General features: G+C 44.0%; 1 protein-coding gene across 1 annotated transcript; it reads right to left on the bottom strand.

Moving 5' to 3' along the window:
* Positions 1 to 947: 947 nt before the first annotated feature.
* Positions 948 to 10,044, bottom strand: mthfs (5,10-methenyltetrahydrofolate synthetase (5-formyltetrahydrofolate cyclo-ligase)). Its single transcript, XM_083662238.1, has 3 exons — positions 9,771 to 10,044; positions 8,295 to 8,562; positions 948 to 1,489 (listed from the first exon to the last, which is right to left on the bottom strand). The coding sequence occupies exons 1-3, from the start codon at positions 9,879 to 9,881 to the stop codon at positions 1,263 to 1,265; spliced, it is 606 nt and encodes a 201-aa protein (XP_083518364.1). The 5' UTR covers positions 9,882 to 10,044; the 3' UTR covers positions 948 to 1,262.
* Between the last annotated feature and the right edge of the window lie 2,101 nt (positions 10,045 to 12,145).

The following is a 12,145-nucleotide window of genomic DNA, read 5'->3' as shown; positions in this document are numbered from 1 at the left end:
TGAATCCAGCCTGGGACCCCTTTGTTGCATGTGAATGTGATCCCCCTCAACGTCTGCTAATAAAGCACAAGTGCCATCAAAGGCTATGTTCACACAGCAAACCTTAGTGCTCGAATCTGATCTTTTGATCGGGTCAGATTTTTGTGTGTGGCTGTTCACACAGACTTTTTAAAAGTGGCCTATATCAGACTCTGGTGTGAACAGATCACAGACATGAAGTGACCCGCATGCGCAGAAGAAGAACAATAACGTCACACGCAGCACACTGCTGTTCTACGTAAACCTGGAAGAAGACAGCAGTAAACATGGCGGTAGCTGACGATGTTGTTTCATCCATTGTTTACGGTTTAATTTGTAAGTTATTGTGCAGTGGAAGCCAGCGAATATGGGAGCAGATGATAGCGAGGAGGAGGAGAAAGAGAGCCAACATTTGAATGATGGCTTTCTGTGGAGCAATAGCTGCTACTTCTTGCTAATACTATAAGGTCTAAAACCTCACTGTCCCTCCACTGATTACCTCCCTCACAGCTGTCCTCCATGTTTGTAATCACAGTCCGCCCGCTTGTTGGTCCTCCCTCCTCCCGCCAGAGCAGAATAGTGACGAATGTCGCTCTGGAATGACGTAAAAGTCACATTGAAGCATTAAGTCAGATATGGGCCATGATGTCTGTTCACACCGGAGTCACATTCCAAAACATCAGATTCAAATCTGATGTTTTTCCACAATAGAAAGTAGCCCAGGTTGTCTTTAAAAAAGTCACTTTCAATGTGACTTGTACTGTTCACACAGTCATGAATAAGACTGACCTGAGTCACTTTTAGGGGGGGAAATATTAGATTCAAGCACTAAGGATGGCTGTGTGAAAATAATCTTTATCAAAAAATAAACAAGACAACTGATTGAAGAAATGTACTGTATTTTTTCCAGTCTCTTCCATCTCCCTCTCTCTCTCTCACACACAGTTCAAAGCCCACAATTCAAGGTCAGGGTTTCTTCTATTACTGTATGTAAACAGCTTCATGATTCATTTTGAAAAGCATTGAATTTACCTCCGCATCTGCAAGTGGGCCATTACGTTAAGAGTAGACATAATGTGTTCATTCAACTACAGGAGAGACTTGATGTTAGATGGGGAAATATCGATATCGGCAATCGAACAAAAGAGTTGGAAAATATCGGCATATCTGCAAAAAATCCAATATCCTGCATCCATAACTGCCATTATGGTGGACCCGCCCACTGATGTTGATTGGCCAGCTAGCTACTCCTTGTCCTCATACAGGATGTCATCGATGAGCACGTCGTTGTCGTCCACGGGGACTTGGGGACACATCTGCTCGTTGAAGGCCAAGCCGATGGTGTAGGGCTTCCCTCTGGCGTGTCTGCTGCAGCGCTCCAGGTACGTGTCGTAGAAGCCCTTCCCGCGGCCCAGACGCTTCCCCGAGCGGTCGAAGCCCAGGCCCGGCATCAGGATCAGGTCCAGGCCTCCTACATGATGGCAGGAGAGAGTGCAATCATCACTAATCAGAGACAACGCTATGGAGGATTTCCCATCTTTTTTTTAATCTGTTAACATATTCTGAGTCATTTTTTTTTCTTTTAATCTATTCTGATTTCTGAATAATCTGTTTTTATCTTTTAATCTATTCTGAATAATCTGTTTTTACCTCTCTTTCCCCCTCCCCCAATACTGTACCTCAAAATGCATAACACTACTCTCTCGCTCTCTCTCTCTCATGTATGGCTTTCACATAAATACATAAATGACACATAAATAGCATAAATGATTAATGTTGCTAAAGAGTGACATTATGTATCCATTACTCAACCTGTAAACAACAGCAGGTCGGCACACATGCAGCCATCTCCAGATTTGTTATTAGCATAAATAATACATTATTGACACAGAGACACACACGAGCCCGCGGTGGAAACCTGTCAAGTCTGTCCAGTGTGACAGAATGATCCGCACCTGAATGAGATGATGATTCATGATTTAGACTCACATAATCGCTCTCATCTAACTTGTAACCTTTCAATTTGAAATTCAGATGGGATATCAACAGCTGTCAACATACAACCAATACATTAGATCGGCAATTAGGCCCCACCCCCTTTTAGGGGGAAACACAAGCCTCTCCCCGTTGACTTATGTAAAATAGCACTACCAAAAACATATATAGAAAAATAACAGAATCAACTTTGTTTATTAATGACCCCAAAACACCATGACATGACAATATATTACAACTCGTCTGGCCATAGAATGTGGAAGATACACCGGAAATATGACTTTGACCCATCTAAAATCATGTGACTCATGTGTCACATATTTACATTACAGCCCCGAGCCAAGTAGCCTACAACGACGCTGGGCTCCACTACAACAGCATTTAATGTAGGAAGACTAAATTAGCAACAGGCGGACACCGGAACTAGGTCAGAGACGGGTCATGAGTCACATGATTTTAGATGCGTCAAAGTCATATTTCCCATGTATCTTGCACATTGTGTGGCCGGCTGAGTTGTAATATATTGTCATGTCATGGTGTTTTGGGGTCATTAATAAACGAGATTGATTCTGTTATTTTTCTATACTTTTATTTTGGTAGTGCTATTTTACATTGAAGTCAACGGGGAGAAGCTTGTGTTTCCACCCCTAAAAGGGGGCGGGAACATGTGCCGCCAGCAGCCGCCTACAAAATGACGTATTGCCGATCTGGTTTATACGATTTCAGTGCTTTCTGGTTTGTGCGATGTAACGACGCTTCTACCTGGCAAGTGCAAAATGAATGAGAAGTTGATTCCAGCCATTCAAAGCTTCCCAGTTCTCTACACATTTGATTTGAAACACTGACTAGAGGAATAAATATCTTAAAAACGATGCTTGGAGAACTTTATTATTAGTATTGCTACCCAATTACAGTAGCACTTGCTAGCTAGCTAGCTAGCTAGCTAAGTGAGCTCATCGAAAATATGCAATGTTCTAAAAAGGCATTACCCAAGCAGTGAAAAACACATGCTTTGTCAAGTTTGTATGGTTGCTTTCTTTGTTCAAAACTGTGTAGCTGCAGATCATTTCACAGATGCAATCAGAGCCTCTCACACCAGCCATATAAGTCAAAATGGAGACTTGACAACATTGTGAGTGTGAACGCACGGTTAGTGCGAGTATCTTCTCACGTGCTCCCTGTCCCCCCTCCCCCTCCAGCTGGGTTTACTGGAAGGCAGCAGCAGCGACGCCGTCTGTGTGCAACACGACAGGCGAGCGAGCGAGCGCCCGCGCGCGACATGTGTGGCGCCGCCGTTAGCTAGAGGGCAGGCTGCCAATCTCCTCGGCGATAGAGACACTGCATGAAATGGGCCGCCACGCCCATCACGGGGGAAAGCGTTCCATTCATTTCCATACACCAGCGTCATTATCCTTGAATTAAACATGGCTAAAAGCGGTTGTGTGGTGGGGCTGCGCAGACAACAAATGTAAAAAAAAAAAAAACACAAATTGTTTTGTACTCCCGAGCAAAACAAGGAAGGAACTGAGAATTGGCGAGAAGAAAAATGTGGATCTGGCTGTCAAGGAAGTAAGTTGAAGCGTTCATCTTCCGTATATATGCAACACGCGACCATGCACGTGACATTGGAGAACACCAGGATTGGTTTCTGAATGATGACGCGCTCCGCAGTGTCTCTATGGTCTTGTTTGTATTGAGCAATGATACAAATGTCTCAAAATGGATGTGCTAATGAGTTAGTGATGTTAAACCGCTACATGTAGCAACCGTACGCGTAGTATAAGTTCAGTATATGTGAGAACATGCAAGTTATTGGCCATCATTCACTCTGTACTCTCCATCCCTGCATGCAGGTATCATACAGGTATGAACAAAGAGATTTGAAGTTCTAGATGAGTTTCCAACTGAAGAAGACAGCAAAGTAGTACACTACACACACACACACACACACACGCCGCAGCAGGTGGGAAGTGGGAACGGAGCGTTCATTCTTTCAAATGAAAGACGTCTTCATCTTCAATGGGGAAAGAACAGAGAGACTGTGAGGAAAAGCCTGAAAATGTGTGTGAGATTGGTGGTACTAGACGTCACGTGACAGTATATATATATATATATATGACAGCTACAACAAAAAGATAAAGTCCGCACACTGAGGCTCCATCAATGGTTTTTTTATTTGCAACATATATGACAGCTACGCCACTTTCACAACACCGATTTTGAGACTGAGAAGAGTTTGTCAAAAGAAGAGTTTGTCAACAGTAAAGCGGACCTGTAACTTGAATAGGCTAGGGAAGTTCTGAAAAGTGGATTTTCCACATCGACACTCTTTCTGAACATACGTAGATAATATATACCCCAAAGCTACACCGATAAGTGATATCAGACGTGAGCTGTTGAGATTTCATTGAGACATAATGATAGAAACCAATATCCTAGACTCAGTGCTCAGTCTCTATCCACACCGAAGCAGCAGCTGTGTTCCCGTTTCTAAAGCTTGTTGTCGAATTGCGCGCTAGCGAGGCTAGTGGATAGCCTTCTTCGCTGAAACGCGTCGTCCGTTGTTGGTCTGACCCGGATTTATTATGACCAAAACTAAAAGGAGTGCTGGCCCCTTTTCTTTTTCAACAGTTTATTTTGCCATTGCACTAAGGTGCTTTTTTTGTTTGTTTTTAGACCAGGGGTTTTCAAAGTGGGAGGCGGGCCTCCCCCAGGGGGGGCTCCAAACCGTTTCAGGGGAGGCTCAGTGAATGGAAGTGAAAACATATGACGGGAGTTATGACATTAGTTATCAAAATAGCCTAAAATATGTGTGATTTGGTTAAAGAGACACAAACAAATAAATGCCCTCAGACTGAGCTTTTGTATATATTTGGTGTAGTCTGAAGTATGTCAAACAGCAATATCGGGCTTGGGCTTGGCTCAATATTATTGCTGAGTTGCATTGGGATCAAATAACATAATCATGATTAAGCTTCGCCTGAGGGGAGGCCCACAGTCTCAAACTTTTAAAGCCCCTTGTTTAGACCAAACTAATCTCCTTTCTTGCTGCTGAACGTATGGCTTGATAAACCTAGCTCTTCACTTGCGAGTGCTACTGTGGGACGTAAGACCTTCAGCAGGAGAAAGATCTGTCAAAGCCAGACTGCTAACTACTGACACTCAGCAGATACAGTATATGTTTAGCTATTAGCCTTTATGCACGCTGCTGTGCTAGGTCTCGTTTCTTAGTCAACCTCCGTAGTGCAGTAGCTTTGCTGTGCAGTTTATATACAAATGTGTAGCCATTTCTTAGCCTGGGTAAACCCAGCCCCCAGTGACCTGCTCTCAGGCTCACCCTGGGAACTGAGAGAGCAGGTCACGTGGGGGCTGGGTTTAAACTAGGCTAGCCATTTCTGTCACCCTCTAGTGGTTGGTTACATTTAGCTGCTGGTTACATTTAGCTGTTGGTTACATTTAGCTAACTGGTTACATTTAGCTGCTGATTAGAGGATTTCAACCAATTTAACGCTGCTACCAACATTTCCATTTCCACAGGAGGGCATTTTCAACCCCCTCGGGTAGTAGCTTCATAATCTGGTTCAATCATGAAGCAATGTGCTAAATCACCTGCAGGGGCCGGATTTTTGGTAGGTAAGGTAAGGTTTTGGTAAGGTTTTGGTAAGGTTTGATTTTTGGTAGGTAAGGTAAGGTTTTGGTAAGGTTTTGGTAAGGTTTGATTTTTGGTAGGTAAGGTAAGGTTTTGGTAGGTAAGGTTTGGAAAAGCCATAGGAGGAAAAGGCAAAACTATTGATGCTCTTACCCAGTGAGACCTCCAGTGAGTGCAACAGTAGATTAACCTTCAGTTCGTAGTACATCACAAAAATGAGAAGAAACTCAAATTAAGGAGGTCAAAGGGTTAAAAAGGTTTAGTGGCCTCATCATAACATTGCTGTGATCATACAACAATCATGGAAGAGTGAAAAGAAACAGATTGACACGATTTAGCTTGGAAATGAAGGCTGGATATTTAGAACATTTGGACCTTTACTGCAGCTCCTTCTGCCTGAGACAGATTATAGTATCATCTGCCAGGGCAAATTGAATGATATTCACTTTGCCATCTAGCATCTAGTCTAAATATAGCATCTAGTCTAAACATAGCATCTAGTCTAAATATAGCATCGGTGATGTAAGCTGGAGCGGTGGGGGGTTACCTGGACTTCAATTATAGTGCTATGGCAGGATATTGAGGAAAGGTGGCATAAAAATACCACCACTAGCAGCAGACATTTAATTTCACTGATTACAATAACTAATTATAGCTTAAACTCCAAAATTGGATCCTTCAGAGGATTAAAAGGCGCTTATACAGGGATATTGATATTTTTTAAGGGCAAATCAAAAGAATGAGATTAACTTGGTTGTGTAACCAAGCACAGGACTGTTCCATTGATATCAGCAGTTCAGTTTCTTTAGAGGCACAACAGCTCTATCTGCTGGTGAATCAATGCACTGTACTTTCTTCAAGTCACACGATAAGACAGCTGAGAAAATGACTGTGGGTTGGGATTGCTAAAATAATTCTGGAGATTGTGTACTTGGCCAATTCCCCTTGCTGTCCCGGGCATTGCGCCACCCCCTCTGCCGATCTGGGGAGAGTTGTAGACTAGCACATGCTTCCTTCGTTACATGTGCAGTCGCCAGCTGCTTCGTTTCACCTGGCAGTGAGGTGTTTCACCAGCAGGATGTACTGTAGCACGTTGGGAGGATCACGCCATTTGCCCCAGTCCCCCCCCCCCCCCGAACAGAAGCAGGCACTAGTGCAGCGACCGTCCAGGACACATACCCTTAATCCTGCTTCCCACCCGCAGACACGGACAATTTCTTCAAACATCCAGGTATGTTCAGTGTCTAGTCTCTTAAAACAGACTGTCTCATCTACATCCGGCGAATGCAGCTATACACAGTCTGTACGTTACACCCCCAGAACATGCACAAGGAAGTTGGGAAAAAAACCTTCAGACAGGAAAGAAGTTCGACGGAATCCGACCAATCACGACACGTGTGTCCACGAAAAATGCGGCATATTGGATTTTGATTGGATTAATGAGCGGAAGACCCGCCTTTCTGCGATTCTGATTGGACTAATGAGCGGAAAACCCGCCTTTCTACTTCCCATTCCGGTTGGTGCATGATTCTCCCCCACGAAGTACAGACGGTATGGCGGAAGCGTTTGAAAATTGCGGAAGCCAACTCGTCTGTTCTAAGAGACTATTCAGTGTATGGTCATGTGAGAAAACTAGAAAGTATTAAACTTCTTTAAAATGCAGTAAGTTGAAACAGATGATAGGGCTGGGCGATGTGGACAAAAACATATATTTATATAGATATCTGTGTTTTTAGGCTGAATGCCGTCAGATGATACATAAATAGACACAAAGAGGAGCTACCAGAAGGACAAACAAGTTATTGCTACGTAAAGAAGAGAAAAATGCGAGTGATGCATTTGGGTCCAAAGCCAGTGTAGGAGAGTAAAACAAAATCAGGTGTTCTTCAAGGATGGGACAAACATTAGAATAAAGATTAAAGATTAAAGATTAAAGAAAAGGCAGTGACTGTCCAGCTTAACTCACAAGGAAGCCCATAGGTGTAGATTATACCCTGATGATAGTCTCTCCCCAGACTCAAATATTACGTTGAATCGCTGCGCTCCTCAATACTACATAAAAGTCTGTGCCACTTCACAGCCACTGCTGGTTTTTGAAGGTGGGTTGAAATTGAATGAGTGACAGGTCGTAGCACCGATGAGAGAGCGGTTCGAAAAATGGGCTGCGCCTCCCGTGTCGTCTGATCGCAAAGTCCTTACTGATTGGGAAAGACTGAATCCACCACTGGCCAAGTGAATGGTTCCCTCCCATAACCAGCCGGGTGGGGGGAAGCGTCCCAGACCCAGAGAGAGTTCTGCAGCTGCATGCAGTAATGTAGTGTCCCAGACCCAGAGAGAGCTCTGCAGCATGCAGTAACGTAGTGTATCAGCGTAAGAACTCTCATGGTTCTGGCGTTGAGACTCCCCTGATGGGTAGTCTCTGTGGGTTGAAACGCGTTGGTTTACCCCTGTGAATTAAAGTATTTTTAGTTACTGATTTTTTTTAAATCTTTTTTTTAATCTTTTAAGTTATTGCTACTGTGTGTGTGTGTGTGTGTGTGTGTGTGTGTGTGTGTGTGTGTGTGTGTGTGTGTGTGTGTGTGTGTGTGTGTGTGTCTGTGGTGTGTGTGTGTGTGTGTGTGTCTGTGCTGACCGGTGTCAAGAGCCTCCTCTCTGATGCGGTCATCGTCAGCAGGCTGTCTGATGTTCCAGGAGGTGAGGGGCAGAGCCTCCATGTCCTGCAGGCTGTGGAGCTTCAGCATGTCCATGCGGCTGCTGCTGGTGGTCTGGTATTTGGGGATGAAGCAGGTCTTACCCTGTTTAAACAGGTCCTGGAGGATCTCCTCAGTGCGCACCTCATCGTGCATGCTGAGGAACACCGCGATCCGCTCACTGCCCACATATTTGGGGTGTCTGAACAGCTGGATGAAATGGCAGAGGAAGAGGATTAGCATGGTTAATAGGACTGCAACTAACGATTACTTTCATTATCGATTAATCTGTCAGTTATTTTCTCGTTTGGTCTACAAAATGTCACAAAATGGTGAAAAATGCCAATCACTTATGACTAAAGAAACCAGAAAATATTAACTTTAAGAAGGTGAAACCAGAGAATTTTTGTATTTTGTTAAACGATTAATCGATTATATAAAAAAAAATGTTGGCAATTAATTTTCTGTCAATGAATCAACTAATCGTTTGATGGACTAATCGTTGCAGGCTTGCAGTCTTATATGGCTGTTTTGCTACATCTATCACAGATTGATACAAGTGATTCAACCCATAGTTTCTTTAGTGGTGACATAACTACAGAGTTAGTAAGGACATAACTTATAACCCACTCTTTGGAGGTCCTCAGCTCTTAACTTGCAGACCTAATTTGATCATTTCATGGTGTAACATCTAAGATACTTACATTACATATACATAACATTTTGCAAACAATATCAAAAAACACTTTACAAATCATTGTGTACATTTAATGTGCAGTATGCATAACCAGCAGTAGATGGCGGTAGTGAGCTGGCTGAGTCTACATGACTTCAGCTCAGTCAGTAACAGTACAGTGCTGCTATGAATTGGAATTTGAAACAAACCACTGCCAACTGCTTTTGACAGCTTCGACAGTTTTATTTTTAGACCCTGGCCTGACCTGGGGACTGACCATAGGGACTGACTGGTAGCCTGGATGGAAAAACCTCGCTCCGAGTCTTCCGGCTATGGGCGGAAGAGCCGGAACCAAAGTGCTGTGCTCCATGGAAAATATTCCGCTTAATTCCTGGCTTCAAAGATCTTATGTTATGGATCTGGCAAATTTCTTCAAGTACTTCTTTGAATACTTCGTTTGGTATGTCCATGCTTCTTATTTTTTCTCTAACTTGTATCGACTGCCTACTGATGCATTTCTGTGGGGGAACGAAAACACTGCAGCACAGGCCACCGGAAGATGGGGACGGGTCTTCTTCTGTCTTCCTGCCTGGTAGTAACGCATACCAGGAGAGAGAGCCTGGTGACGCGAGGTTAACTGACTGGAGAGCACATTAGTGGGCTAAACCTGACTTTAGCTCACGTAACGTTCCACTATGCAGTAGAATTCCAAACCACCAACTGACATGCCCGAGCTAGTTACCTTTTGGGAGATGACTTGAGACTGGCGAAGTTTCTCCTGGTCACTTAACGTTGCAACCCGTCGCTTTATTTCTTTCCTCAAAGCTTGCTTAGCTGCACGCAAGGCGGCCATTCTGCTTCAAGTCAGCGTAGCAAAAACAAACACAAAACTGCTCTGTAACTGTGCAGTAGTTAGTTAAACATTAATAGATACACCGGTTGCCAAAGCTCAAAAGACGGTGTTTTGAGCATGTAAACCAATGCAAACCTTCGTTGTCAATACAAGTAGCTAAACAGTGACGAACATATCACTGCATTCATAAATATTACAGCAAATATCTGACAGCGTCTGCGCTACTACTACTACTACTACTACTCCAGTCCACACGCTTCTGATGCCTGCGTGAGGTGAGGCCTCAGGCCTGTGTGCTACCAGCGAATAAGAGCATGCGAATATAAGGAGTTCTGGTCAGGTTTTTCAAAGTAAAAGAACGATTCTGCGCAATTATAGAGCAGACAGAGGCGATTGAAAAAATGATTATTTTCCACATTAAACTAATGAACTAAGCACTTAAATTAAACTATACAATACAACTGATCTTTCTGTATGACAATAACTGTTTCAATAACATTGAGAATGTTCTAATGAGTATCGAAACGGATAAATGCTGGTCACTGGGGTGCATGGTTTTTCCAAATTGGACACTGGACAGGTGTGTGTTCAAAGAGGCAGCTTGCCAAACATAGACCCCCTCTATGACACTCAGGAAGACCCCCTCTATGACACTCAGGAAGACCCCCTCTATGACATCACACTCTCAGCTAAGCTCAGGAGGAGTAAAAAAGAAACATGGCAGGCCGCCAAACCCACCCAGAGGTCACTATTGTGACATTTTCAGACAAATATTGGACACTGTACACCCCTGTATCGAGAGTGGCAGAACAAATGATATATGCACACGCTCGGATAGACCAGCTCTATGACATCACACTCTCAGCTAAGCTCCGGAGGAGTAAAAAGAAAAATGGCAGGCCGTCAAAGCCACCCAAAGGCACTAATAGTGACATTTTCAGACAAATATTAGACACTGTACACACCAAAGTGGCAGCACAAACAATATTATGCATGTGCTCTGGTAGACGCCCTCTATGTCTATGACATCACACTCTCAGCTAAGCTCGGGAGGAGTAAAAAAAGATGGCAGGCCGCCAAACCTACCCAGAGGTCACTCACAGTGACATTTTCAGACAAATATTGGACAGCGTACACCCCTGTGTCGAGAGTGGCAGAACAAATAAAATACGCATGCACTCGGGTAGACTAACTCTATGACATCACACTCTCAGCTAACCTCGGTGTGCATATGGTTTGTGCTGCCACTTTCGACACACGTACCGTCTCCAATATTTGTCTATAAATGTCACTAGTGACCTTTGGGTGGAAAAAGGGGAATAAATTAAACATAATTTGTATTGTATAGCTTCGTTTAAATGTTTAATTTATAGTTTTAATGTGCAAATTTATCATTTTTCAATGGCTTCTGTGTGCTTTAGACTTGTGCACGAAGGTTATTTTACTTTGAAAAACGGCCACCGGACATTCTTATCGTTGCTCGTCTTATTGTTGCTGACGGGAGAGAGGTCTTGAAAGCTGTAGCAGACAGTCGCGTATTGTTTCCCCCGTTATATCCTCCGTACAGACGTTTAATTTGCTTAATAATTCATGATAACATTATCATGAACATAAAATGGAACCGGGGCTTGAGGGGAAGAATAAGCTCCCCTCTTGTGAGACTGAGGTGAATGGTTTAGCTGTGAAGCTAACGTTAGCTTAGCTGTGAAGCTATTGGAGCTTTGAATGGTAACGTTTAGTAAATAGTTCAGGAGGAAACGTTCCTGTCACTGTGAAAATGAAAATGCCTGAAGTCCAGAAGCTGAGAGCGGCGGTGAAGCAACGCCTAACTGCGGCTGTTGGAGAAACTCAGGAGGGAGAGCAGCTTCAGGAGGACCCAGAAACCCCATACATTAAAGAGGAGGAACAGGGGGGACTCTGGACCACTCAGGAGGGAGAGCAGCTTCAGGAGGACCCAGAGCAAGAGGAGGAACAGTGGGAACTCTGGACCACACAGGAGGGAGAGCAGCTTCAGGAGGACCCAGAGCAAGAGGAGGAACAGTGGGAACTCTGGACCAGGACCACTCAGGAGGGAGAGCAGCTTCAGGAGGACCCAGAGACTCCACACATTAAAGAGGAGGAACAGGGGGGGCTGTGGACCACTCAGGAGGGAGAGCAGCTTCAGGAGGACCCAGAAACCCCATACATTAAAGAGGAGGAACAGGGGGAACTCTGGACCACTCAGGAGGGAGAGCAGCTTCAGGAGGACACAGAGCCCCCACAAA

The sequence above is a fragment of the Poromitra crassiceps genome (assembly GCF_964638095.1).
Source record: "Poromitra crassiceps genome assembly, chromosome: 28".
In the NCBI taxonomy this organism is placed as follows: domain Eukaryota; kingdom Metazoa; phylum Chordata; class Actinopteri; order Beryciformes; family Melamphaidae; genus Poromitra; species Poromitra crassiceps.
This window is presented reverse-complemented; position numbering and strand designations above follow the sequence as displayed.